Source organism: Poecilia mexicana, unplaced genomic scaffold (assembly GCF_051168715.1).
Source record: "Poecilia mexicana isolate PSO_F unplaced genomic scaffold, ASM5116871v1 scaffold_2, whole genome shotgun sequence".
Lineage (NCBI taxonomy): Eukaryota > Metazoa > Chordata > Actinopteri > Cyprinodontiformes > Poeciliidae > Poecilia > Poecilia mexicana.
Genome location: NW_028263371.1, coordinates 14779068 through 14806238, shown reverse-complemented (window position 1 = coordinate 14806238; position 27171 = coordinate 14779068). Strand labels below are relative to the sequence as shown.

The 27171-nt window shown below is 41.9% G+C and overlaps 3 protein-coding genes across 3 annotated transcripts; 1 reads left to right on the top strand and 2 right to left on the bottom strand.

The window, feature by feature from the left end:
• Positions 1–1727: 1727 nt before the first annotated feature.
• lmln (leishmanolysin-like (metallopeptidase M8 family)) lies at positions 1728–16526 on the bottom strand. The gene is made up of 16 exons (XM_015005874.2): positions 14646–16526; positions 13152–13255; positions 12420–12450; positions 11204–11286; positions 10900–11017; positions 10269–10447; positions 10067–10172; positions 9325–9419; positions 9061–9178; positions 7748–7855; positions 7465–7652; positions 6536–6668; positions 6214–6373; positions 5945–6075; positions 5121–5331; positions 1728–4246 (listed from the first exon to the last, which is right to left on the bottom strand). Exons 1-16 carry the CDS (start codon positions 14781–14783, stop codon positions 4146–4148), a joined length of 2004 nt encoding a protein of 667 aa, XP_014861360.2. The 5' UTR covers positions 14784–16526; the 3' UTR covers positions 1728–4145.
• A 1310-nt stretch (positions 16527–17836) lies between these two features.
• Positions 17837–19291, bottom strand: LOC106929169 (nuclear factor 7, brain-like). The gene is made up of 2 exons (XM_088003856.1): positions 18699–19291; positions 17837–18626 (listed from the first exon to the last, which is right to left on the bottom strand). Exons 1-2 carry the CDS (start codon positions 19289–19291, stop codon positions 17837–17839), a joined length of 1383 nt encoding a protein of 460 aa, XP_087859982.1.
• Positions 19292–20742: 1451 nt separating this feature from the next.
• LOC106929170 (alpha-aspartyl dipeptidase) lies at positions 20743–27152 on the top strand. The gene is made up of 8 exons (XM_015005873.2): positions 20743–20983; positions 21866–21954; positions 22104–22178; positions 22996–23075; positions 23182–23355; positions 25804–25863; positions 25937–26019; positions 27038–27152. Exons 1-8 carry the CDS (start codon positions 20889–20891, stop codon positions 27102–27104), a joined length of 723 nt encoding a protein of 240 aa, XP_014861359.2. The 5' UTR covers positions 20743–20888; the 3' UTR covers positions 27105–27152.
• The last annotated feature ends 19 nt before the right edge of the window (positions 27153–27171 follow it).

The following is a 27171-nucleotide window of genomic DNA, read 5'->3' as shown; positions in this document are numbered from 1 at the left end:
CAGTTCAGCTGGTTTTCCACTAACTGAATCAGGACTCTAGTGGGTGGAGTTGTCATAACTGCGTAGTCCCAGAGTCTGAAAAGTAGTGTGATGTGATCTGTACACGACACACAAATAAACAATGGAGGACATGGAAGCTACGTTGAACATTGTGTTGCACAAATCCACTCAGTGGCTGTTGTGACTTTTTAAAAATGGCGGGTCAGATTATGGTAAAGTGAGCTGGTGCTGCCAGAACCTGCGCACCATATGCAGAGCAGAGGAGGCTGGAGACGTCACACCGTTGCCCTGAATTTGACTCCTGGTGTCAGGACCTTTGCTGGATGACGTCCACTTCTCTCTTCTGTTTTTTTTTTTTCTTTTTCTTTGTCTACTTAATGTTCAATAAAGCCCACTAGTGCCCACTAGAAAAATGTCTGGTTCCACTTAGGTGGACCACACAGAGCCCAGTCAAGCTGCTGTGAGCAGGTGCAAGTGGAAAAGGGCCAACAGTGACCTCACCTGACAACGAAACCACAGGATAACTAAATAAGGGTCCAACAGTCACTGAGGTTTGAAAGTTTACCATACAAACACTGAATCTGTTTTTGACACTACCGATAACAATGAAAAGCGCATTACATCACAGTCGACTCCGACCCTTTCTTCTTTAGTTTACAAAGAAAAAAAAAAAAGAAAAACATTTTATATGTACCTTTACAGCATACAAGCATTTCTCAGCCTCCTGTCACAAAAACACAGACATTTAGCTGAAAGGTCATTTGTTCTGCAGTGAAGTGAACACTTCACGTCATGGAGAAGTTTGGCTGTAGCTTCCTCCAGTTTGTGAACGTAAAAACTTTAGCCGCTGAACTGAGGACCAGTTCAGACAAAGTGGTCTTTATCTCACTGGCTGCATTTTAAAAACAATCATGTACAAAACTGCAAACCGTCTTTTGCCGTAGATATGTCCAATGTTACAACAGGGCTGATTAAAACAGTCCTTCAGTTTCTTTTGACGTCCATGTTAAAATAAGAAGCACCGCTGCGTTCCTGCCGGTGTCAGTGGCTCCGACATCTGCCTGGTCCATCTGCAGGATGTTTGACCCCGAGTAGAGGCAGATATAGGAAAACACTGGAGGGTCCAAATCCCTCCTTAGGAAATAAGAATACTGATCAAGAGTTTAAGAGAACAGTTTCACCATAAGACACCTACAGGCATCACCAACCGTCGTTTATTCTGCAAAAAGCAGTAGCTTTCCTTGCAGCTTACAGCAAATCGAAATGGAGCAAGCAAACTTTCACAACTGACGGGAAAACAAAAAGTGGATTTAGATGTGCCTAGAAATGTCAGGAAACCGGTCGAACCGATGGCTACGCTGTGGCACCTTCAGACATTTACCTGGCACTGGAACATCCCAGCAGAGTTTTGTGTTCAATTCCAAACATCCAAGTAGGAATTTTGCTGCCTGTCTTTTTTCTTCTTTTTTCTCAAAAGTCAGAATTCACAGGTTGTATTTAAGAATAACCCTACCTGAAGTCGGAATTTCACAAATATGGCTTCCCCTCATATAAAACGGCGTTGCTAAACAGTTTTTCTTCTGGTGGTTTATATGTGAAACCTGTAGCACATGTAGCAGTACGTCCGTGCAAATTACCATAGTCGAGGCATGCCAAGGTTTTCCAAACTTTCAAGCGTACCACTCTTCCTGGTTAAATAGCTTCTGAGGGGATGTCAGAGAAAGTGCTGCAGTGATTGTAGTTTTTAATCAGCCGATTCGACTACAAAAAAAATATTTTCTGAGGCGAATAAAACCAAGACACCGTTAACTTGAGTGTGACGAGATCCAGGTTCTGACTTTGTATGTAAAAGCAGCTTATGATCAATCAGCTCAGCAGAAATTCAGCATGCTTCAGAAAAAAATGAGTACCTTCATATGAACAGCTTATTCCTACAAGAGCTACAGATTCATTCGATGACTTCATTAAAGAAACCCGAGGTCTGCTCACAACAAGAGAGGTCATTCATTCAAACACCAGGTACTCCACCTCACAAATTTAAAACGTTTCTGTGCGATAGATTGCCTCACATTCTAAAGCTTTAAACTGTTCCCCACAGCTGCCAGCAGGGGTCACCAAACAGCACAGGTCTTGCCTCAGGAGTGTGTTCTAGTGTAAAAATCCAAACAAACAAAAAAAAATGTTCTAGTGTTCCTCTTTGTTCCCATCTGGGATGAATGAACAAAAACAAAACAAAATGTCCAAAAGGAGTTTTGAAATCCAGCTGCAGTGTTGATATCTTCAATTCTACTTCTAGTGCAACATGAAAGGAGACAAATAAATATAAAACCTGAGCATTGACAGGTTGAAGAAAAAAAAATATATAATGGGTTCAAGCTGGAGAGATTCCACCCATCGTGTTCCTCCTCTACTGGGAGAAAGACAAACACCCCGCTGTGTTTCACTCAGCGCCACGCTCAGGAGGAGTGCGACAGATGTCACGGTCAGAAGTCGACCCATCAGACCGTCACTTCTCGAAACTACACAGTAGGCAAAAAGAAAAAAAAAAATCGTAAAAATGCACCAGGGGTCAGTGCGATTTCGCCAGACTGCGCGCACGGTAAAAAACTTGAGGGGTCCAAATGACCCCGTGGGAGGGTTCAAATTAAATAAAATTAGATTTTATTTTAATCCAATAAATATTCTGTTCCCTGTAATATAAGAGTTATGAAAACATGTTTACATGCACTGCAAAAAACACGAGTGAACTGTGTTCCCCTAATGGTGACTTCCTTCTGTACTTAAAGTCAAACTAATTAATATCGATTAGTTTGAACACTTCTTGAAGTTAGAAATCCGACATGAAACAGAGTTTCAGGGCTACTCAGTTTGAATTCAAAATGGCCGCTGCCCATTTAAAATGCTGACAGCCACAGGACGATAAACCATTCGTCACTGTACCTGTCCGTTGGTATTCCACTAACTACCAAGTACTATTGTTCTGCATTTATTTCTGCCAGGCCTCCTTTAGTATCTAAAAGCAAAAAACAAAATGAAGCGTCTTGTGCTGCTAAACGAGGTTAGCATGCTAACTAGCCACAATGACAATAAAATCTCAGTGGCTTTCTGAATTGCAGCTGAAAATTCTTATGACAGTTTGCTAGCATTAGCACATCCTGACAGGCCAAAATGCGAGCGAGAACCCGTTTTGAACTCTGGATTTGATTGATCAGTGGATGACAGGCTGCAGTGTGGGTGAAGTTCTGAATGTTTTGTTTGTGTACGTTGGAAGCAGATAACTTCACAAAAATGTTATTCAGATGAATTTCACTCATGTTTGTGACTGAACAGCAACAGTTCAAGTGACTAAAAGCACGTAATTAACTGAGCTCTGATGATGCAGGTTGAATTTTAATGCCAGATATGAACGCTGGTGTCGAAAGCAGTTAACTTTTATCCGAAAAGGGGAGGACGCTTTGACACGTGAATTCAAGAAAAGAATGAAATGCAAAGTCAAGCTAGCCTTGGCTTTACTAACTTAATAGAAATCTATTAAGTTTTAAATAATTCTATATATTTACATCAATATGAACGCACCGCAGCCTTGAAAAGAGAAGTATTGGTTCATAACATGCACATTCCCTTTAATAGGAACAGTTTACCTGCAAGTAACCACATAAGCTGCCAGATTTAAATAAGCGTACCTCCCCTAGCCAGTGATAACCTTTAGAAATGTGTAGGTGTGTCTGCAGTGTTTACATTCTGATTACAGTGACCAGGGTTCTCTATGCGAAAGAAAAGGGTGCAACCTGGTTTTTGAAGTGCATGTAAACACACCCGTCTGCGGCAGACGGTATCGAGAGACACAGACAGTTTCGTCATTGGAAAAACCCGAAAACACAGGAATGGAAGAGCAAAGATCCTGAGAGGAAAAACGTTGAGTCGAAGGTGGAAACAATACGTGTAGGAGCAGAGAGAGGGAGAGAGTCAGGGATGTAAAAAGGTTGTTTTTTCCCAGCTTCAGGTTAAAGGAAAGAAAACCAAATACAGAAGAAAAACAAGGTGCGTCATCAAGTCCTCTGAGGGCTACAGTACAGAAGAGTTTTAGCTACCTTATTGTGAGAGTGTGTGTGTGTCTGCGTGTGTGTGCGTGTGTGTGTGTTTCATCAGCTCCAGTGGCAGATCAGCAGTCCAGCCACTAAAGGGAGCAGGTTGAGCAGAAGGAGCCAGAGAGTGATGGCCAGACCTGGAGAACTGGAGCAGGGATCTGAAAGCAAACAAACACAGATAATTAATGTTGTGTTCTTAATAGGGATGCAAACAATTAATTGAATTACGTTTAAATGTCGATTAAGTCCTAATGTCTGCTTAGGACTTATTTTAGTGTTGTAGTTTGGTCTCCGTCCAGAAGAGGGCGCCGCAGGTCATTCTTAAGCGGAGCCAGCAGTCACAGGAATTAAAGATGGCGGAGCCATATCAGAACGGGAAAGACAAACGATCCGAACAGAGTCCAGCGTGGGATGAAAAATGTACTTCATGCGGTTCTGTTTAGAAATATAAACACTCAACAAGCTCCTTAAGTTTAACCTTAATGGCGCTCAATTAGCCGAGCTGCATGGCGGGGCAACGTCCACTTACCATTCAGAAATGACTTTTGTGCTACAAAGGTCAGGATGTGGCGACAGAAACGCAGAGGGGAAATTGTAACATGACGAAAACAGACAAGAAAAAACACGTTTGATTTTGGGGGCTGTCCTGAGTTAATGTACCAACTTTCCTTCAAGAGCAATGAATCTGTATGAACATGTATCTGTTCATGGGGAGATAAGTGGTTCACATATTAAAAAAAAATAGTTTATTTATCCCAAAGGAAGATTAAATAATTAAATTTAATTGAACTATCCTTTTCATATCTGATTTTTTATTTAACAACCTAAGAAGTTCCTGTTTTATAAATATGTCTAAGTTTAGTGAGATTCACAATTTAATGTTTATTATGTCAGTATTTAATACAGCTGACAAAATAAAATGTTTTTTTTTTTAATTAATCGTCAGTCGATCGATGCAGTCAGTTACCTGCAGGTTAAGTCATTCATCGATAACTTTCTGTGTTAGTAACTAAAGGCCCAAGTGAAACTGACCGATGGGGTTGCTCCGGGAGGCGTTGATGGGCAGGAGCTGGTGGGGCAGCGGGCAGTCGTCACAGAAGTCGGTGCAGGCGGGGCAGAGCAGGACCCCGTTGTAAACCCAGTCGCTGACCCGGACGCTGACGCTCAGCTGCTGACCTTTCCTCACGCACAGGAAGGAGCGGTCCTGAACAAACACCGTCAGGCCCTGAGGCGAGCAGGAAACCTGCAGGACGGGCAGCAATAGCTTGGTGTGAACTCTGACCGTGGTTCAAGAATGTTATAAATTTGGCCCTCCCAGGGGTGGGCAACTCCAGGCCTGGAGGGCCGGTCTCCTGCAACCTTTAGACGTGTCTCTACTTCAACACACCTGAGTCAAATAATGAGGTCGTTAGCAGGACTCTGGAGAACCTGACTGCACTCATCTTATGACTGCTATTGGATTCAAGTGTGTTGGACCAGGGAGACGTCACAACGTTGAGAAAGCTTTTCACTTAGTTACTATGAATTAGTAACTATTTAGCCGAAGCACTGGCGCCAACCTGTGGCAGCAACAAGACATTACCAGCAGCTGGAATCAAAATAGAAAAAAAAAGTTTGAACTTCCATTTGCAGTCCAAAGTTCAAATGACCTCTTCCTCTTGATCTTATTGCTTAACCTAAAATCGTTCTACATTCTTCACACCTCAAAAAGCAAAACGTTTTGGTTAACTTTGTTAGCAGCATACTTTAAGTCGAAAGTCAAAACTTTTTATGCAACTTCATAAGTAAATATAGACATGAGAGACGTCTCAGCAGACTCCAGGTGGTTCTTCACCACATGAGGACAAACAGAGCACCTTATAGCATCCGGAGCCCCAGTCTGGATACGTCATCTTCCTGGTGCACTGCTCCATGACGAAGGCCGACTTCTGGTACAGACACACAGAATCCGGGCCGTACTGCTCCGCTCCATAATTCCTCCATGAGTCTAAACACACACACACACACACACACACACACACACACACACACACACACACAGAGATGGTTCAATTACTTTTACTCAGACATCAGCTGATGTTCAGAGCGCTAGATTCCAGTCATCATCTTTCTTTGTGAGCAGTACCTGGCTGGTTCTCCGATACTCTGCAGTATGAGTTTCGTTGATATTCTCCGCTGAGGTGCCAGCTGAACTCCTGGCTGAAGGGGCAGAAATCGGCGATCTCCACAGCGCCCCCGAAGGACGACAGCTGATCTGCAGCAACATCCGGGATCCGATCGAAATACTGACAAAACAACGAGGCACATGGGAATGTCTTTTCTTAGTCATTTATTGTTTGGGAATATCAACCTGTTATTTAGAAAATTTGTACAGTGACGATCTAGAAAGTCAAGCTTAGACGCACAGTAACAGAGAAACGGTTGCTGGGAAAAAGTTTTTCACTCACTTGGTACTCCAGGGGCAACTGCTGGGGGTATTTCTGTAAGTTGCAGACAGCCACTGCCAGCTGGTCCTGTCTGCAGGTCAGCTGCAGAGGAGAGGCCCGCACCGTGTCACAGAACGGGGTCACAGGGTGCCGCCTGAAAAAACAGTGAAGGGAGAAACTGAGAAAGTGAAGCATGATCAGAAAATATCAAAAAGAAAAAATTAAAGGGGCAGTATTATGTGTTTTCTAGCCACACAGTGTCATTTTATAGCACAATCAAGTAGGTATGTATAAAATATGACTTGAAAGATTTTACATCGTAGTTTAAATGCCTTGAAATTGGGCCTCTGTCTCTTTAAAACTCCTGCTCTTTCTGAAACACCGCTCTCAGAAAGTCACCACAACATGGCCCCTCTATTAACCCATTAGCAACATTTTTACCAGCATTTCACTGAGAAGTAGCTCCTTTAATGAGCTCAGCAGATGCTCAGTTCCACCAGGTGTTTGCTAATTGATGCTGGCTAGTCTGAAGGAGCTGAGAGGGGGAGTCACGGAGGAGAGATGTGAAAACTTGGAATCTGTAGCTCCAAGGAGGAGCTTTGTTCTTGTAGGTCCATCCAGGCATTTTTCACAGCTGAATGGTTGCCATGGAGATTAAAGGATTTCTTAAACATGCATGAAAGAATCAAAGCAAAACTTCAGGTATGTTTTTGATTATTATAACATTATAACATTGTGTAAAGCTCAAAAAAGTAAATTTTGCATAATACTGTCCCTTTAAGTCTCAAAAAGTTGCAGAACAAACTCAGATTATTTATCCTGATAGTTTTTATGACAGACTGCTTGGTAAGGAAAATTTGGCCACCAAACTGTTACATAAAAATTAACCCTGAGAGTTGGCAGTAAAAATAACAAGAGCTGACATCTGGAATCATTATTCTAAACAGCACCTCTGTCTCTGTCTGTCCATCCAGAACTTGCAGCTCTTCATAACGAAGTCACAGCCGAGGCCGCGGCCCCAGTCCAGCCTCTGGGCCAGGCTGTAGTTGGCCCGGTACCAGCCGCTGTCTTCCATGATGGCCAGCGTGAGGCGGGAAAACACCCGATTCTGGGTGTGGGAGCCCGTCATGGCCTCGTTCTGGACAGAGTCGTACGGAATCACGAGGAGGAAAGAACAAGTCGGGTTTGTTTGGGGTTTAGTAAAACGTAGCGATTGGGGCAGAAGGTACGGACCTCCAGCAGCCGCTTCTCCCAGTGGTTGAGCTCGGTTCCCGTCCCGCCCTGGTTCTCCAGCTCCATCCCCTCCAGGATGGGGCAGCTGAAGTGCCTCCTGGCCTCCTCCTGCAGGAGCGACACAGACAACCCGGTGACTCCGTCACGTCGGCCAAAACGACATCCAGACCAAACTGAAGTATTACTGAACACATCCGAGTCTCACTGGGTTTTCTGCCAAGTTAACAGAGTTCAGTTAAAACGCCATTAAGAAAATGGACAGAAAAAAGAACAAAAATGGACACAAAGAAATTCTAGACACACTGGGCATAAAGAAAGAGCAACCAAAATGAGGCTAGAGCGTCGCTTTTAAGACCAGTCAAACCTGTTGTCTCATTTTGTCACCTCAGAGGCTTCAGTGTATTTCACTGGGATTTTATGTCACTGACAAATTAAAACTGGCTAAAATAATTATATTAGTAAACGAGTATTTATCGATTATTCATAGCATTAATCAGTTAAAAGTAAATAAATAAGGCACATTCTGCATATTTTTCATTTGCTCACTTAAGCTTATTTTAAACAGTATTAAAACTACAGAAAACATGCAAACAATTTTGTTATTAAATAATACATTATATATTAATATATAATAATAATATAGTATTATTTTAAAATGCAATAATAGAGCATTCTTTTTGTGTACGCCTGATCATTTGTAGGAAAAGATAATAGTTTTAACATCAGAGCCTTTCAGCTTCTGTTGCTTTTTGTTTTTTGATTAACCAATTAACTGGACAGCAAAAGAATCTGAATAGCTGTGGCGTCTACAGAATTTGAACCAGGTGAAGCTGAAACCGTCACTTTGAACATGTTTACAGACAGAAGATTTTTAATCTTAATTACACAGTTTGGGCTTTAATACTGCTCCTGCTGCAAATTGACTTTTTTTTTTTGAGAGTGTATACGTAAATTGGCAATTAGTCAATTATTTGACAATTATTTCAATAATCAATTCATCACGGTTCCCCCACACTGCCTCTGAGAGGCAGAAGCCCAGGAGTTTGGAAAATGCAGCTCGGAGGAGCTTCGTCCTCGAAGGCGGAGCTACGTCCACCCAGGCGTTTCGCACAGCTGAATGGTTGCCATGGGGATTAAAGAATTTATCAAACATTCATGAAAGAATCAAAGCAACGCTCCAGGTATGTTTTTGAAGATTATAACATGATGGAAAGCTCAAAAATGTCAATTTTACATCATATCGCCTCTTTAAAAGAGAACCAAAACTTTTAGAGACCGCCCCCATGAAAGTCAATCATTAATTACTGACTTACCACGACCCGAGGAGTGACCAGGACGTGGACGTGGTGCCGCACCATCTCTCCTCCTCTGATGTCCCACAGGCGGCTGACCCTCCTGATCACCGCCTCGCTCCACTGGTACAGGCCCAGGCTGAACAACAGGTCAAAGGTTAAGAGGTTAGAGGAGGGGAATCTGACTGGAAACACAAGTGAAGCTGATTGGATGAAAACACAGCCAGTGTCAGGCGGATAAGATCTGAAATTGGCGGAGCGGAGTGAGATCGGCCGTCTGTTTACCTCTCATTGAACGCGGGAAGGCCGCTGGCGAAGCGCGGAGTCAGAGGTTTGCCCTCGTCGTCGTGGTAGAAGGCAAACAGACCGGCCGAAAACCCCTATCGAAGAGAGAGACGTTGAAGTAGGGGATATAGTTGATTTTGATGGAGAGAAACTTTCTTCCTCAACAACAGCAAGGCTAATGTAACAAGAACGACTTGAAGTGTGTTGTATGACTGTTACTCAGAAAAAAAGCAAACAAGCAAGAAAAAGAAACTAATTAAGCTTAATAGGTAGGCCTGTTGCAATAAGCAATATATCAATTAATGATATGATAAATTAAAAGAAGCTGAAAAATGTCCATTTGCCTGATTTATCGTTTTTTTCTCTCTCTCTTTCTGCTATAAACTGGATGACTAAAGTTTTCAGGCAGCTGCTTTGGGTCTAAGCTAAACCTTTTTTGAAGGACAATTTTGTTTACAGAGACTTCATAATTCATTTTATTTGTCGTTTTGTTTATTTGGATATTTAAAATGTCTTCCAGTTCCAGTCTTAAATATTTATTAGAATTTAAAGTCCATTGATCTTTGAGGATGTGTTCTGAACATGGGAAAGCCGCGTACAGAACACATTCCGTTAATGGTGTCAAAACACCAATGTTATCGTTTATCGCGATAACTTCTGGGACAATTTATCGTCCAGCAGAATGTGTTATTGTGACAGGCCGAGTGATGTGTGTGTCAGAGATGAGTGAAACTGTTCTTACCAGAGCGTGAATGATCTCGTGTTTGACAGTGGAGAGCATTCCTTCAAACTCCTGAGGCTGAGAGGAGATCATGGCTGGACACAGGTTGGCATAACCTGCGATGGGCCTGAAAAAATACACACACATAGAGAGAGAGAGTTAAAATGTACAGATTTGTCTTTATTTCTGGACTTTATCAAGGTTAAAGGATAACTAAGCTGACCGGTCCAGCTCTGCTTCCAGCTGGCAGTAGGCAGCGTAGGCCACTATGTTCTCCTGTCCGCACCGCTCTGTGGTGATGCCGCTGACGTACAGCACGAAGTCTGAGCCCTCCACCCCGGGGCCGTCCGGGGGCCCCGCTGGGCCACAGGACTTCCCAGACTCGCTGCAAACCTTACATTGCTGAGAAACAAACAGAAATGTTAAAAACCCTCTTTGATGCCTTCACCCTCCACTTTCCAGGGCCGTCCATAAACCAGATAAAGTTTGGTGGCCAATACCCAGTTCCTGGTGTCCATGGAGATAATCTCAACATTTAATAGTAATGTTACTTAAGCTGGGTAAAAACTAAATTCACAATTATTTCTTAGTCTTAAGTGCAACATCTGCGACAGAGTGTACTTTTTCTATTATGAGAAAGAAGTCGTAATATTAGGACAATAAAGTCACAATTTCAGCAAAAATAAAGACATTTATGCAGAACAGACTCAGAATCCATTTCATTCCAATAAGTGGCATCAACACCAAATAGGAGCTTTAATACTCCATTCTCTGCTACAATCTAGCACCGAGTACCTTTAAATTAGCATTAAATGTATTTTAAAGGACTTATACGTTGCGCAGCTGTTTCCGACCTGCAGGTGGTGCTGTGGTACGACAACAGGACCGCACCGGGTGACGTCTGCGCAGGCGTCCTGGCAGTATCGATGAGGGTCACCTCTCTTCCTCATGTACTGGTTGGTTGCACATTGTCTGAAAAGAGACAGATATATTAAACATTGCACAGGTTTATCTGGTTTCTGATGTATTTCCAGATTTGACAACTAAAACCGTAAGACATTTTTTCCACCAATTAAAAAAACAAACAACTGAACATAGTTACTAAATCTGCCAACTGCTGGCCCGATTCTAAACCCGGTAATGGGAATGGTGAGGTACCTGCTGAGCAGCACGGGTCCCACCCTGCGCCTCAAGCTGAACGCCCTCTGCAGGTAGTCGATGGCCTGAGGAAACAGCTTGTCCTGAAGAGAGACGTACAGAGAGCTGGAAACTACAGCCAATCGCCAATCTTTAAAAAGCCCAACCTGCCGATTCCGATTCTGGCCGATACCGATATTTTTTGTTTGAAAAGTCGACAAATATGGAGGAAGAATTCAGTAAAGGTCTAAAATTCAGTGGTTGATTTTCAGACCTTTACAGAGGTAGACGAGATCGGTTTCACATGCAAGTGTCGGACAATCGCCAAACAACCAAAATTAAGAAAAGCGGCACCGCTTTATTGGCGAACCACGTTATTTAATGATGTACTGATTTAAAGTCATGCAGATATTTATTTACAACCCACAGTAAACATGTACAACTATAAGCTTGTGCAGCACTTCACTTCAAAATGTTTGAAAGGTGACCTATTATGTTTAATATAGGTCTGTGGGCTGTACAAAACATATTCATCACAATTTTTTAAAATCATTCTCAGGTAGTGATGTTTCAGTTTGCTCAGTTCTGCCTATTTTGAGCTCCTATCAGAATGGCCTGTTTCAGGTCTCTGTCACTTTAAATACAAATAAGCCACTGCTGGCCACGCTCCAACGTTTACACTCGTATTTGAAAATGGCTGCGAAAAGACGTGCAACTATACAACCGTACACCTTTGAACAGCAGAAGTAGAGCCTCCTGTGCAACTAACGAGAATGCAGCAAGTGGTTTATGGGTGGTAAGTCGACAACAAAACACTTGTCTTTTCCAGCAGCCGTTGTAAAGCACAAATAGTGGCAAATGTGCTGGAGCTCAACTTGGGTTGCTAGGTAACCGGCTGGGTCGCTGAGATTGCTACGTTAGGGGCAGTTCCTGTTGATTTGTGACTTGACAATAGGGAAGATTTTGAAACTGATAATTTTACAGACACCAAAACAAAAAAACATCAACTTATTGCCAAAAACACATGGGCTGTTTTTAGAAGCAGTGGGGAAAAAAACAGAAATACAAATATGAGCAAAATGTAAATGTAGCACATTATCACTGCGTCACAAGAGGCTACAATGCTGCTGTTTGTTAGAAAGATCACACTGATGGTTTATATCCTCATCTACCAAGAGACATTTTTATCTTTGCAGCCTTGTTTTTTTTAACAGGATGTGGTCAGATGTCCTCTCACCTTCACCAGTCTCCGCTTGTCAGCAGGAAGTCTGTGAAGACAAAGAGTGAGCACGTTAACCACCGACAGAAAAATTATGTGGTGCCTTAGTAAAATTATTAATATATGTTAAACCGTCCCACATTTATCACATTGCAGTCACACATTTCATTCGCCCCCCGATGTCAGGGTCAGTCAATTTTACAATCCAAAGAGACGTTTTTATGCTCTCTGGAACTAAAATAATCTGACAAGAGCTCCAAAGATCTACAAGGAGGGTCTTAGCGCTGTCAATCACCCTCTGTGTGGCGCTACTCATCACCCCTTGCACTCTGCTACGATGCAGCTAGCATCGCTTACTGTGAATCCTCAGCCTAGTCAGCGTTGCCACTGCCGACAAATTGCAAGATAAACGGTTTTCCTGTAACGGCAAGTTGTTTCTCTGCTATTAGCACATTTAGTGGCAAGTACATAAGATTGATGGACAGCGCTAAGACCCGCCTCCTGGCTCCGACTGGTTGTTTTTGGTCGGGAACGGAGAATTTCTTCAGATGACAATGGTAGCTCAGGGAGATCAAAATTTTCACAGATTGTTTGTCTCATAAGATGTCAGGACATGGTGACAGTTTAAACATTTATTTTAAAATAAATGTAATAAACTGCAGCTTTAGAACAGTGTGAACAGTTTTGCAGTGCACTGCATGCCGCTGTAGTTCATGTCACTAAACCAGATGAAGCTAAGGCTGAACTCACTGGTCAACGCTGCTGTCGTAGATGATCTTTATCTTTAGCTGCAGGTCGTCAGGAGAACTTCTCTTCGCTAACCGCTCAGGCTTCAAGTACACTTGATGGAGAACCTGAAAGAAGTAAACAGCAACTTTAATGTTATGCAATTGTTTATTTTTTTCATTGTGTGTTTTAAGGGACAAGAAAATCAGTGAGTTAGCCACCCCACGGCTCTTCTTTCACATTTGTTTTAAATGTAAGTTTTGTACTTGATGTTAAGCTACCCAGCTTGCTGCTCTTATTTTCGCAATCACTATCTGTAAATAATATTTAGAAAATCTTAGCATAGATCAGAGGTCTGACCTTCCACAAAGGCTCTAAATAACCTTGGCTGAAATTATAAACTAATACTTTTACATGTATGTGTATTTCAGGTGGGCAGTTTGGCGTTAAACCTTTAGGAAGATATTTGGACGTCATTGAAATAATTATGAAAGTGACAATAAAAAAAAAGTATAACTAGTTTAAAATATTTTAGGTAACAGAATGGCACTGCAGTCAAAGCTCCATAAATGTAAAATTAATCACTTTATTATGTTTTATAATTTGTTGATACACATGAAATCAACAGTAGAAAAAAATATCAAACAATTCTGACAGCACAAAATGTCAAACTGTACAATAAATATTTTTAATAAATAATACCAACTGCAGGTTTTAACTGGTTTCCAGTCTTACATGGATTTGCATTAATTTTGTAAAACAGAAAGTACCAGTAATATTTAAATCATGGTTTTCCTTGTCATTAGGTTTCTAAATCTTTTATTCACAAATAAAATTTCTTCATCCCATTGAAATGTAGCCAAGTTTTTTTTTTTTATAAAGTTGTTCATCATTTCAAATGTTAAAACTGGTTCTTTAAAAACGACAAATTCTTGTCAGAAACTAAAATTTGTCTTTGTCAAAAGGTCATGTAACATTTTTTTTTTGTTTTGTTTTAGATGAGTTTATTTTGCTGGATTTAGGATAAAAACGGCTCTTTGGTTTGTAAAGGTTCCAGATGTCTGGTTTACAATTACATCTTTGTTGAGCTTTTATTCTGAAAATGCCCACCCGGACGTATAATGTTTGCTGTTGCTAGGAGAAGTGAGGCTTAAATTTAACAGTTAGAGCTAATAAATTGATTGTAAATTTCTGAATAATCGCTTTAATTGGGTAAATACACATAAATTATGCTGTAAATTAAGCTGGATGAACAGATTAGCTTCTGGTTAGCCTCTTAGCTTTTCAACTAACTGCTAAATTCCAAATTACAGTGAACAGAAACAAAACTTTACAACGGCGTGATTGTGGAGTTGGGTTCTCCGACAACATATTTGTCAATACAATTTGGGTTTAAACATCCTGTAATAGAATTTATAGTTAATAAAATCAATGTTAATTAGCTCAGGAAGCTAGCTGGCTAACAGCCCCAGCGATACAAACTGTTCAGTGAACGTTACAGATACAGCCGAGGCTCACCTCGCGGCCGGAGGGGACTCTGTGTGTGCAGGTTCTGTGACAGCTCGCTTGTACCGCTAGGAGCGAGAGGACGAGAACAGGACCGAGGAGAAACCGGGACACGGACGGCTTGCCACCCCCTCTTAACCAGCGCTCCATCCTCTGACGAGCCCGAGAAGCGGTACTGAGCAGCACGGAGCAAACACAACCGCCGCCGGTCTCCGTCCGGTCCCCTCGGTGCGCGTTTTATTCATCGCTCGCGAGGTGAATCTGAACACGATACCATCCTGTAAAAACGATCGATGATTCGGTTCTACTTTTTTGAGCAGACTGTAACGCCGGCCGGTTAAAGGCTTTAATGACAGCAGCTGCGGGTTCTGGTTTGTTGCTCCAGAGTCAGCTGAGAGGAGGAGGACCCGGCGCTCCGAAGACCGTGTATGAACAGGATGCACCACTCCACTTAAAAAGACATTTACAGAACAGTGGAGCGTTACAAGCCTACAAAGATCGTTTCTAGCTATGACGAGTTAAGTAAGACAACAATGTGGAACATTTTGCAGTGTCTCTACACTTAAATGACACCATTTCACATGCATTCTCAGCAAGGACAGTGATTCATCCAATATGAATAGAATTCTGGTTCTGCATTAAAGAGAAAACACAAAACTAATAGAAAATCCCATTTTAGGCAGACATGTACAACTGTGACTCACTGCAGAAATATTTTACCACATAATTAAAATGACCTTTAAGCAGCACACAATATTAAGCAGATAAAATCAATAAAGAGAGCTGTGAAACTTGGATTAGGACATTGTGAATTCAGGTCAACTTCATGACCCTTAGAACAAAAAAAAAAAGAAATGCAACTTTTATTTCATACATTGAACAACTATTTGTTTAATGTTAACACAGAGTTGTAAAAGTATCTGATTCCTTACAGACCTGGTCTGTATTTACTTTATTTTTTATTTTTTAGTCGCACTTAAGAAGTGTATGTATTGCTTTATTACTCATTCAATCAAATTGCATTTAGTCAGGATTTTGTTTGTCTGATACCAAAAGTTGTTTGACAAACTGAAACTTTTAAGTGTGCGGAAAAAATAAGGAGGAGGGGGGAAAATATCGGTTTCCCTGAAGGCCGACATGAATAGAAATCAGGAAAAAAAGGATGTTTTACACAAGAGCTGGTACCTCAGTTTGGCTTCGTGTGTCAAATCAGAGGATTTCATTCTGATCAGAGGAGATTAGAATGAAAAAAAAAAATATATATATATATTTTAAAGTGTGAGAATATGTAAAGTGAGGAAGTTCTTCAAAAGCAACGTGTTTTGTTTTGGTCCTCTAAGTGATCATATTAGACAGAAAAGTCAATCTACAAGTCTGGCTCTCTTCAACACGCCAACAATTTAAACTTTACTGTAAATACGACGGCAAAGGCTGGTTTGTATGATTTGCTTTAAGGATTCTGTAAATCAAACCCACGTTTGGAACAAATGTGGTGTTTCAGCTGGCATTGAGCGACACTCACCGGCTGTCAGGAGGACCGGGTTCCTGGTCCAGCGCGTCCAGCAGCATGCAGCCATCTTGTAGGACCATCAGTGGACAGGATGAGGCTGACAGGGGGCTCCTAACTGACCGGCCCCTCTGGTTGTGTTATCTACAGCTACAATCTGACGCCATTATTTTAATCTTTGCATTTGATCTCAGTTTCTTCACAAATACATCGTAGCAAATAATAACCAATTATCAGTGATTGTGTAATAAACTTGCTCCTCCTCTCCCAGATTCCACCATATATGTGTTTTATGGGCACAAATTAGTCACAAATATTTTATACTTGTAAATCAGGATGTGTCATTGTGAACCGAGTTTTGTGACCTTGCGCAAAATTTTGGCTGGAATCTTTATTTTATTTTTTTATTGTCACTGTTTTGTAGCAAACGCAAAATACTCTGGTAAACTTAGATGAAAAAAGTTAGATGCAGCATGCCAAGAAAAAAGTAACATTTTTATTTCAAACAAAACTTTTAAAAACACTAAAACATTGTTTTAATTGCAACAATATCACATTTTTATTTTACAGTTTCCTAATACAACTGCTAAAAATAGAAAAAAAAAAAAAGAAAAACCTCTGAAAACTGGAGGATTTCAAAAAGCTTTCTCCTATAAAATATAGGAAGGTTCATTAACCCAAAAGGTCTAGGAAACATATTTCTATCTAGAATCCTGTTCATTTAGCGTCTATATTTCCACAGCTGGAAAATTAGCCGATTCCCTCGGAGGTTTTCAAGATAATCCAGCAAACTAATGCGAGATGATGGAGAAATATTTGTTGTTTCACTGCAAAAACACAAAACCTTACAAAGTAATTTTGGTCTAGTTTCTCAGTACACTTGAAATGAGACAAATTAATTTAAAAGTAACTTTCAAGAAAGAAATAGAGGCTTGTTTTAAGAAAATAATTTATTAATATGGATGATAAAGTATTTGTTCCATTGGCAGATAAATGAAGATTTTTTTATTTTATTTTTTTTAGATTTTATTGGCTCTAGTGGCCTTTATTTGATAGTTAATCGACAGGAAAGTGGGTAATAAGAGATGGGGAAGACATGAAGCAAAGGTCGCCAAGGCCGGGAATTGAAACTGCGACAGCTGCGTCGAGGACTAAGTCCTCCATATGTGGGTTGTGCTTAACCCCTGCGCCACCACAGCACAACCCAGATAAATGAACATAAGATGGGAAAAATGTCTTGTAAGTGAAATAATCTGCCAATGGAAGAAGAACTTTTTCATCCATATTAATGAATTGTTTTCTTAAAGCAAGCCTCTGTATATCGCTAAGAAATTACTTGTATGTTAGTTTTATCTTATTTTAAGTGTACTAAGATATTTGCACGGGACTCTCTAGACCAAAATTACTTTGTAGGACTTTGTGTTTTTGCAGCCAGCCCTTATCATAGGGTCATCTAGTTTAATCCAAATACAACTTCTGGACTTTACTGAAAGGATCTACAAACAGATTCTAGAAAATCAAACTAGAAACTGCCATTTAAACCAATCAGAAGGCAGCAAACAGAGGTGAACATCGTCGTTTGTCATAAAACCTGAAGATAGACCACTACCATCTTCAAATCCCCCCACTCTCTAGTTTATTAGAAAGTCCTCAGATCTAAATCCAGTTTAGAATCTGAGGCCAGATTTGAAAAATCTTAATCTGACCAATAAGGCTCCATGATTTGGACTCTGTTTTCTTCACGTCGAAAACCTCTGAGCCGCCGTTTGCTCACGGAGACCTTCATCGGTAAGATTCTCACAACGCAATCGGTGACGAAGTGTGGGAAAACCTTGTCGGCGAAGGTGTGTGTGAAGGTGTGAATGTGCTCGTTGGTATCCAGATCGGAGAAGGACAGCTTCCCCCCGTCCCGGTCCAGATCCACCCTGATCCTCTGGATCTTCTTCCGCACTGACAGACCCGTGGAAAGAGCCGACGGACCCTCCGCTGTGTATACGCCGTTACGCAGCTGCGTCACCAAGAACCGGCACTCTTCGCCTTCCTTCTCCATCACACCGACCAGCCACATTCTGCTGTCGCCGACGTCGACGTCCCAGCTGTGGTTTCCCGAGTCGAAGCCGTCAGAACCCTGGACGGAAAACCAGAGGTCGGCCCGCTCTGGGTTTTTGGGAAGCTGCTGCGTCTCTCCTGTGGTCGCAGTCGTCAGGTCCTCTGACAGGTGGAGTTTTGGATAAGCCGTGTTCGGGTTAAGAACCACGGGAGTGTAGGACACCATGGTCTCCATGCTGCTCCAGATGCTGAAGGCCAGGTTGCCCAGATGTTTGGCCTGGTCAAACAGAGCGCCACAGTGCAGCTTTGGATCTTCCAGCAGGGCGCAGCGCTGCGCTCTCTCCACCGCAGCCTTGTAGTGACACAGGAAGAGGACATCCTCGGCTCTCAGCTCCTCCTCTATGGCTCTGACTGTGTCCGAAATCGTCTTCATCTGCCTGAACAGAGCCCGCAATTTCTCCCTCATCGGGTCTCTCCTCTGCTCCTCTTCCTCCTTCACTGCAGCCAGCCTGGCCTCCTCTTCCTCTGCTAAGAACTGGTGAAGCTTCTTGAACTGCTCTTTAATCTGCGTCTCCGTGCGGCGCGCCTGGAACCCCATGTGCTCCATCACCTGACAGATGTCCTCCTGAACCTCCTTCTTGAGCCCCAGCTGCTTCTTCAAGGACTCCAGAGTTTCCTGGAGGTCCTTCCGGTGCTGCCGAGCGGCTTCCCCGACGGGCATGAACCTGTGCTGGCTGTGTCTCTCCGAATCTCTGCAGACCAGACACGCCGGCTCCTGGTGGTCCAGGCAGAAGAGTTCATGTTTCTCGTCGTGCAGACTGCAGGTCTCTGCGGGCTGCACGACGCACCAATCAGAAAGAGTTTCATTGAACTCTTTCTGCTTCAAGAAGGTCTCGCAGAATTTCTTCAGAGCCAGATTGCAGCGCGGAGCGTCTTCTGCGGATACTTTTCTGCAAACAGGACACGAACGCCTGGACGTGACGCTCCAGAAGCTCTGCAGACACTCCTTGCAGAAGCTGTGGCTGCATGAGATGAGAACCGGATCCTTGAAAATGTCCTGGCAGACCGGACAGCAGAGATCCTCCTCTAATCTGGACGCCATTTTAGTGAAGCTGAAAGCACGCGGGTTTGTTTTCCTCCCACAGAAATGGTTTCTATTCTTACTTTCACGGTGATATTGTCGGCTTTCCTCCTGCAGCAAGTCTGCTTAGCGTCTCAGTCCCTCACTTCCGTTCTTTGTGTTCAGTCTTTTCCATCCGGGTTATTTTTTTTAATGGTTCCGGTTGTGTTTTTACTCTTCAGGCGGAGATACGGCGCCCTCTAGAGAATTTCCTCTGTATGTGCAGTTTTAGAAAAAGCTCTTACATGACTTTGTTAGTGGAAAAATTAATTTTCGGTCCCTCATAAAATTGTCGTAGTGTAAATTTCAGATCCACACATTTAATTTTCTGTGTCCTTTAGGATTCTATTTTCTTTCTTTCTTTTTTTTTTAAGTCAGACTCTGTGGGGTTGAAAGTTGAAAAGATCTCCACATTAGACTGCATATTAAAATACTGATTTTATGCAAGAACAACAGCTGACAGAGATGGTGACACACCGAGAAGAGCTACAAGCAATGGTAGGTCAAGTTGGCAACTGTAGTGTGAGTTAAATTATTAAAATAAGCAACCATAAACTGATCCAAAGTGACGAGTGTTTTTGTAGCGCATCCAGAAAGTTTTCACGCTTCACTTTCTCCACGTTTTGTGAAATTATTCCACATTTTGAAATAATTTTACAGCATTATTCCAAATTATATCAAAAATAATCTCTTTCCTCAACACCATTATGACAATGTGAAAAGACTATCTGCGAAAATGAATTTCTAAAAAATAAAATTTTTGTTTATGTATTTTTCTTCGTCTTATATGCCTCATGAGGTACTTAATGTAGGTTATGACTTACATAGCCTACAACAGGCTATCCCCCCCCCCCAAAAAAAGGAAATGTAACATTTATGTCAAAAGGCTTTAATCTTTTTATATGTCCAATATTCGTTATTATGATGCAATATTTCATACTCAGATCAAGATTTATGTTTATTTGTAGCGTGAGTGGAGCACGTGTTTTTGAATTGTATGATTTAATTTTACACATAAGGATCCGTTTAAAAAAAATCTTTGATACTGTTAAGGCTTTTATTTTGATAGGACTTCAAGAAGACTGCTTCCGTTTTTGTTTAAAACCTTCATTTAAAATTTTTTATTATTGTTGTTGTTGTTGTTGTTGATGATACATCGACAGAAAAATGCTTTTATATAGATAGAGATGGCCTAAAAATGCTGGCTTTCGTTGTGAAACTTTTATTTTGACACAAATACGCCAAAGATTATCACGTGTGGGAAATAAATAAAGCAACCGAAAAACAAAGTTATTTTAAAACCTGTTTTAAAGAACCATAAATGAAACATGGAAACAAAAGAGAAAACTAACCCGGATGTGTGTCAGTGGGAAAACATTCAGAGTTACTTCAAGCAGCAGCTGCTGAACGTCGTTGAGACGTAAAGTCAAAAAGTGAAAGCAGAGTTTTCTTCCAGGGCGTTTCTGATTCTCTGGGAAGCCGCAGTCAGCAGAATCTTCCGGACTCTGACCCGAAACGTTGGACTGTACCTGCAGTCCAGCTGAGCTCGGTGTTTCCGTGAGACCCTCCGCGGTGAGACATGAAGAGGAGACTCCTGCTGGTGTCCAACTCCACTCTGCACGGCAGCGGCTACCTGGACCACTGTCAGCAGCACATCTCCAGCTTCTTTGGAAAGTATGTCTGAACAGAAACCCGGGAGAAAACAGCCGAGGAGACTCAACTATAAACTATAAAGAGACAGGGTATGTCAACTGGACAGCAGGAAACAGACAGCAGAATGTCAAAGGGAAGCAAATTGTTTTAGAAAAGTCCTCAAGCTGATGAGCCTCCAGATTTAGAGGCGGTTTTTGTTATGGGTGATTTGGCTCTGTGGTCTGGGTGGCATGGGACAGAGGGGCGCCAAGAGTAACGCAACAACAAAAACTGAGAAACACTGAGTTGTTTCTGTGGCTGATGCTGCATTCGAGTTGTCTCGAGTTCAGTGCTGGTAATAACTTCATGTAAATTGAAAAACGGAGGGATGTGTTTTATATGTTTTGGTGGTAAAATCAATGAGCACCAAAGTAAAGTAGTGGAAATTTTGCATATTTGTGGTTTCTCTTTTTTGTTGTTGTTTGTAGTGCATATCTAATCTAGTCAACAGAAAATCCAGTTCAGGAAGATGACACACCAAAGTAAAAATGCTGCTCTTCTTGACGCACTCTTGGCCCTCACTTGCAAAGCGACCAATCCTGGAGCGCCATTTATTTTTCTTGGCGCTGGAGAAGCTTGGAGAATGGGCGCCTCCGTACAACACTGCCGTACACCAAAGGGTGGCTGATGGCGCTGAAGTTGGCATCTGATTCACAGCTTATTGTCTTTCTCAAATATCATGTCAATGTCTTTTTAGTTATTAAAGTCGCTAACAAATCACATGCTAACAGTTTTTATGCTTTCGCAGAGTGTTTGTTTAGTTGCCGGCGAGGCGTCAGAAGGAGGGGTTTGCCCAGGGTGTCATCAATACAAGGACGACTCCATATAGCTATATACTACTATATGTGTTGATTCATCCTTCAGGAATGTGAAGAGAGTGCTGTTTGTTCCCTATGCCCTCCATGACAGAGATGCCTACACAACGACTGCCAGGAACAAGTTCAGATCCTTAGGTAGGGCTGGACGCCACCATTACCTCTAAACTATTGCTTATCACAGTCTTCAGCGGTCCGTTGTGTTCCTTAGTGAAGCCGAGTGGAAATTCATTCCAGCTGTGTTCTGAAAACGCTTGTTTTGACTTGTCTGTTTGTGACTGCGGCAGGTTATGAGGTCGACAGCATCCACGAGGCTGCAGACCCCGTCGAAGCCGTCCGAAAGGCAGAAGGCATTTTTATTGGTGAGAACTGAAGGCGGCGAGTTGCGGTGACGCTCTCCTCCCTACAGCATCGCCTGCTGTTTTTAAAAAAAACTTTTTTAACCTTCGTTATTTCTATCATGTCCCCCCCCTCCCCCCCCGGAGTTCTGCTTCCTTCTCTTCTGTCGACATGCAGTGATTGTAAAAGGTTTTATCAGGTGATGGACTTTTCAGAGTGACCAGTTGAATGGTTGATCACTTGATATTGACCAACCATTCAAGCAACTCCTTCAGACTAGCCAGCAGCAACTGGCAAACACCTGGAGGAGCTGCTCTATCTGCTGAGCTCATTATAGGAGCTACTTCTCAATACAACGCTGATAAAAACCTTGTCAGAGGGTTAATAGAGGAGCCATGTTGTGATGACTTCCTGAAGGCGGAGTTTCTGAAAGAGCATAAGCTTCTTAAAGAGACAGAGGCCCAAATTTAAATGACCACCTTAAATTTCTTTTAAGTCATATTTGATATGCAGCATTTTTATAACAACTGAAGTTAACATATTTACTTGATTGTGCTGTAAAAAGGCGCTGTATGCCAGGAAAACACATAAATCTGCCCTTTTGACATTGCAGGAAGCTGCAGTCAGCTCCTACAGAGGGAGTGAATTTGCAAAAAAAACAACAACCCACTACTTTTTAAAGTGCAAGAACTAATGAGAGAAGAATGGTTCAGAAAATTACTCTGCAGGTTTGGCATTTTTGCGAGCGTTATTTCTAAACACTTCACTGCCATAACCTTTTCCCTACGACCGCGCCGACCCCGTATCCGCGGAGACGCTAACAGACACATCTGCTTGCAGGAGGAGGCAACACTTTCCGGCTGCTGAAGAGCCTTTACGACAACAACGTGGTGACGGAGATCAGGAAGCGAGTCCTGGAGGTGGAGCGCACACACAGCCACGTCCCACAGAGCAGACACTGTCCTGCAGAACGCAACATGACATCTAGTGATGTTTTCCCGTTCTCTGCGCCTCCTCCCCTTCCAGGACGGCGTCCCGTATATGGGCTCCAGCGCCGGAACCAACGTGGCGACCATCAGCATCAGCACCACCAATGACATGCCCATCGTTTTCCCGCCGACCTTCAATGCCATCGGCCTGGTCCCCTTCAACATCAACCCGCACTACCTGGACCCCGACCCCAACAGCCGCCACATGGGGGTGAGTCGAGAAGAAAACTAAAGAGACTGAAGAGTGGCGTCCAAGCTTTCTGCCCTAAGAGACAAAACTGTTGGGTTCAAAGAACTTAGGTGTGAGTGCTTTTTACTTTGTTTTATTTGCTCAATAATAAACCAAAGTAAAATTTTAAATCATTGTAGGCAGGTACAAAATGAAGAAGAAAGGTTTTGTTCAACTGCGTTACAAGTCAGGCCCAAAGGCTGTGATTTTTTAGGGTTGGTTATCTTCTTATTGGGCTGAATGCTTTACGTCTGAGGAAAAGTCGGTCCATGTTTGTGGTTCTAATCAGCTAATACAAATGGAGAAACATCGTCAATAAATGGGAATCTATTTTTTTCTAAGATGCTATTTATCTATAAAAACATCTTGCTCTACAAAATGAAAAACAGCCCGTCTGCATCGACCAACCTGCGCTCGCTCACACTGAGGACGGATGGCCACGCAAAGTCCTGGCTTTATAACTGACCTAAGTAGTCGATGGAAAATTCAGGTTTATTTACTAAAATAAGGGCTGATGCATTTCAATTCAGGAGTATGACAAAACATGTAAACCTCCTAATGGAGTGGTTATGAATATACCTCCGTATCGACTGCATATTTTAAGTTGCGCTATGCCAGAAGAGCTACAGCAAATAAAATAATCTGGAGGAGAAAAAAAGAACTCAAGTGGCATGCAGGCTTTCCCCAGTATATTATAAGCCTGGCGGGCCACCAGGCTAAGTGTTGCTTATTTATTTTAATACACCAGTAACAGTGAGAGCAAAGAACAGGCTAAGCCAGGTTTATATACAACAAAACATCAGTAATCATTAGCAGACAATTATCTATTTAACAAAGATAACAGCATTTGATTCTACCAACAAAACCTACAGAGATACTAGTTTTATTTACTGCACCACTATATTTTCTTTGTTGTTGGTGTTTTTTTTTTTTAATTCTTTAACATTTTTTAACACAAAAATGCAGTGGGTTAACTGGTGGACCTCCACCAGGCTGATCTGGTTTTCTGGAGGAAACCCTGGGATGAAAACTTTAGGAAGGGATGAGCAAATCTCATCAGCTCCATCTTTATCTAATCATTTACTGTGCTTAGCTGAGACGTGTTATCAGTTTAGTGCTTCTTATCCCAGTCAAAGAAAAGCTCAGTGCTAAACAAACTGGATTTGACTCTTTTATTAAAGCTATTTGTAGTTTATTACATATCTGTAATTGTTTGTATGAAGTCCAGGCAGATTGCGATTGTTTCAACTTCATGTGCTTGAAGTAAAAACCCAACAGATTCAACCTGTTTGAGGTTCTTCGTATTGACTTGTGCTTATCTGAAACACATGAATGAGTCACAGTTCAAACACAGCTGAAAGAAAAAGAAAAAAAAAACTCATCTGTATGCTGAAAATCTGCAGTGGTTTGAATTTATCCAGCACAGGAAACTGCAGAACCACAGAGCTGCGTTGATTTAAACGGGTCAGCAAAAAACCGTGTCGGCCATCGTGAAATGTGACACTTTCTTCTATTCGATTCTGCTGCTGCTTCCTCTGGAATCGCTGAACAAAAAGAAATTTACCCCGAAGCGTAAGGCGCTTTGCAAGAACACCGTACTGATGTCGTGGTTTAGTTTTAAACAAACTTTCATTTATACTTTGTACACAAATATTTGTGGAGAAATGTATAATTTTTCAGACAAATTTATCTTCAGATTTTGTTAAAGCTAACCCAAAGGTGATCATTTTTGTTGTCAAGAAAACAGGCCTTATAAAACTCTTGATTTGGTTATATTTGTATATATTTTATACAGTATTTATTCATGTTTTTTTTATATATTTACCAATCCATTCATCCAGTTGTTATTCAGGAACATTTCATCTAGATTTTTAATTCAGATTCATTTTTCATTTAAAGTCCGATGTAAAAGTCAAGAGATGGTTCAGATCAAAACCTTTGTTCGTCCTGCGTTAGGATGGCCAAAATAAAATCAAACAGCAGCACATTGTCCAACAGCTCCCCCTAGAGGCCAAACACACACATTACAGTAACAGTAAAAATGGTGCTATCATTGCATGGCCATATGACTCCAAAACTATCTAAATCTCTGTAAGTTCTGTAACTTTTTAAATCTGTTGTGATTTTTATTTTAGTTTTGAAAGGTTCTTTTTGCAGTTATTCTTACTTATAATGAAATGAACTGACTCAGTTGATATGATTTATTGTGACTGAGCGTTCACATAGCAACAGTCACGCGTACACTTTTAATTTAAGTAAGAATGGGCGGGACTCTGGTTTCGTCGGCCATCTTGTGTGCTGAGGTTTGTTGGCGTGCAGACGGTCAGTTTTTCCTCTTCTTTTTACATGGTTTGGTTTTTTATGCACAGAAATGAATCCAGGTAACAAAACAGTTAAAGTATCACCTTGTGTCACATTGTTGTTGTGCAGGAGACCAGGGAGCAGAGGATAACCCAGTACCATGAAGAACCCAACACTCCCAGTGTTCTGGTGAGTCAGAACCAGCCATTATTGGACTGTCCTGGTTCATTTCTGTTTTATTTATTCATTTATTTTTTTTTAGGGATTGAGGGAAGGCTCCCTGCTGCTGGTGGAGGGAGACAAAGCCACGCTGCTGGGAACGACCAAGGCCCGGCTCTTCACCAGGTACTCTGTCACTTTAAGAGTCTTTACGTTTATTTATAAAAGTTTAGTGTGCGCACGATGGCAGCTGAAATATTTACACACAAGGCCTCGAAAGCTTAAATCACCTTCTAATCATAAAACTGAAATTGGACATTTCCCCCTCCCCCACTAATGTGTCGTCTTGATCAAATCAGAAGGTTAATTCAAACTTAGTCCATTCCCACCATTACATGAGCAATATGGGAAACTAAACTTCGGTATCTAACTGGAGTTTTATTTCAGATTTTATAAAAGTAGTGGTGTTTATTTGGAATAAGTCCTGACCGATGGGTCAGAAACTGAAAAATACGATCTTTTCTAGTCAGTGAACACACCACAACAAGGTCTCAGGATGCTCCAACGGCAACACTCTTCAGGGTTTCAAGTTCTAACTGAGTGAAGAATACTCAGGTAGCCATTTTTAGTGTCAGAGAGGAGTTTACGAGGAAGTCAGAGGACGTATTCAGATATCAAGCAAAAAAAAAAGTTTTCTTCGGCATGTCGAGACACAATCTGCAGCTCATTCAGGCTGTGAGAGAGAGCAGGATGTTAGCAGGTAACAGGAAGGCTGAACACACTTCAGCAACGTTAGTTGCTTTGTCCTCTGGACCGTTGAACTTCTGAGTTAAAGATTGGATCAGTTCTCTAGGAATACAAATGGAGATCACTGTAATGCTAGCAGCGCTAACCATGCTAAGTGCTAATGTAGGATACTAAAGTCAAACGGCGGCCGCTCTCTCTCACACGGTGTACCGTCACGCCTGGCCCTAATATTAATAATTAACCACCACCATCAGTACTCTGCAAACAGAAGGTTTTGTTGATGTGACTTAAAGACAACCGCGTTTGTTTTCTTATTTTTCCGCGTGACGCCGCTGCAGCTCTTATTCTATTTGATCTTTGGACCTCATCTTGTTGTCCAGTGAGAATCCGGTTTCTGTTTTCATGTGACCGAGTCTCTTGCACTCTGTAACTCGGACCCGTCCTCTGACTGTTTCAGTGGGAAGCCCTCGGCGGAGTTCGATCCCGGCAGCGACCTCAGCTTCCTGCTGACCGACGCGCAGTGAGACGTTAAAGAGGAACAGAAACCACCCACAATAAAAATCTGAAGCAAACACGCAGTGTGTCTCAATA

What these genes read in the sequence shown, in the direction of transcription:
- lmln (XM_015005874.2), bottom strand. Translation starts at nt 14,783, where the DNA reads ATGGAGCGCTGGTTAAGAGGGGGTGGCAAGCCGTCCGTGTCCCGGTTT. An exon ending in CTGGAAGCAGAGCTGGACCG is followed by an intron (nt 10,173 to 10,268) that starts GTCAGCTTAGTT and finishes GTATTTTTTCAG; the next exon opens with GCCCATCGCAGGTTATGCCA. An exon ending in CTTCCCGCGTTCAATGAGAG is followed by an intron (nt 9,179 to 9,324) that starts GTAAACAGACGG and finishes CCTGTTGTTCAG; the next exon opens with CCTGGGCCTGTACCAGTGGA.
- LOC106929169 (XM_088003856.1), bottom strand. Translation starts at nt 19,291, where the DNA reads ATGGCGTCCAGATTAGAGGAGGATCTCTGCTGTCCGGTCTGCCAGGAC. An exon ending in GCAGAGGAAGAGGAGGCCAG is followed by an intron (nt 18,627 to 18,698) that starts GCTGGCTGCAGT and finishes GGCTCTGTTCAG; the next exon opens with GCAGATGAAGACGATTTCGG.
- LOC106929170 (XM_015005873.2), top strand. Translation starts at nt 20,889, where the DNA reads ATGAAGAGGAGACTCCTGCTGGTGTCCAACTCCACTCTGCACGGCAGC. An exon ending in CCAACAGCCGCCACATGGGG is followed by an intron (nt 23,356 to 25,803) that starts GTGAGTCGAGAA and finishes GTTGTTGTGCAG; the next exon opens with GAGACCAGGGAGCAGAGGAT. An exon ending in CCAACACTCCCAGTGTTCTG is followed by an intron (nt 25,864 to 25,936) that starts GTGAGTCAGAAC and finishes ATTTTTTTTTAG; the next exon opens with GGATTGAGGGAAGGCTCCCT.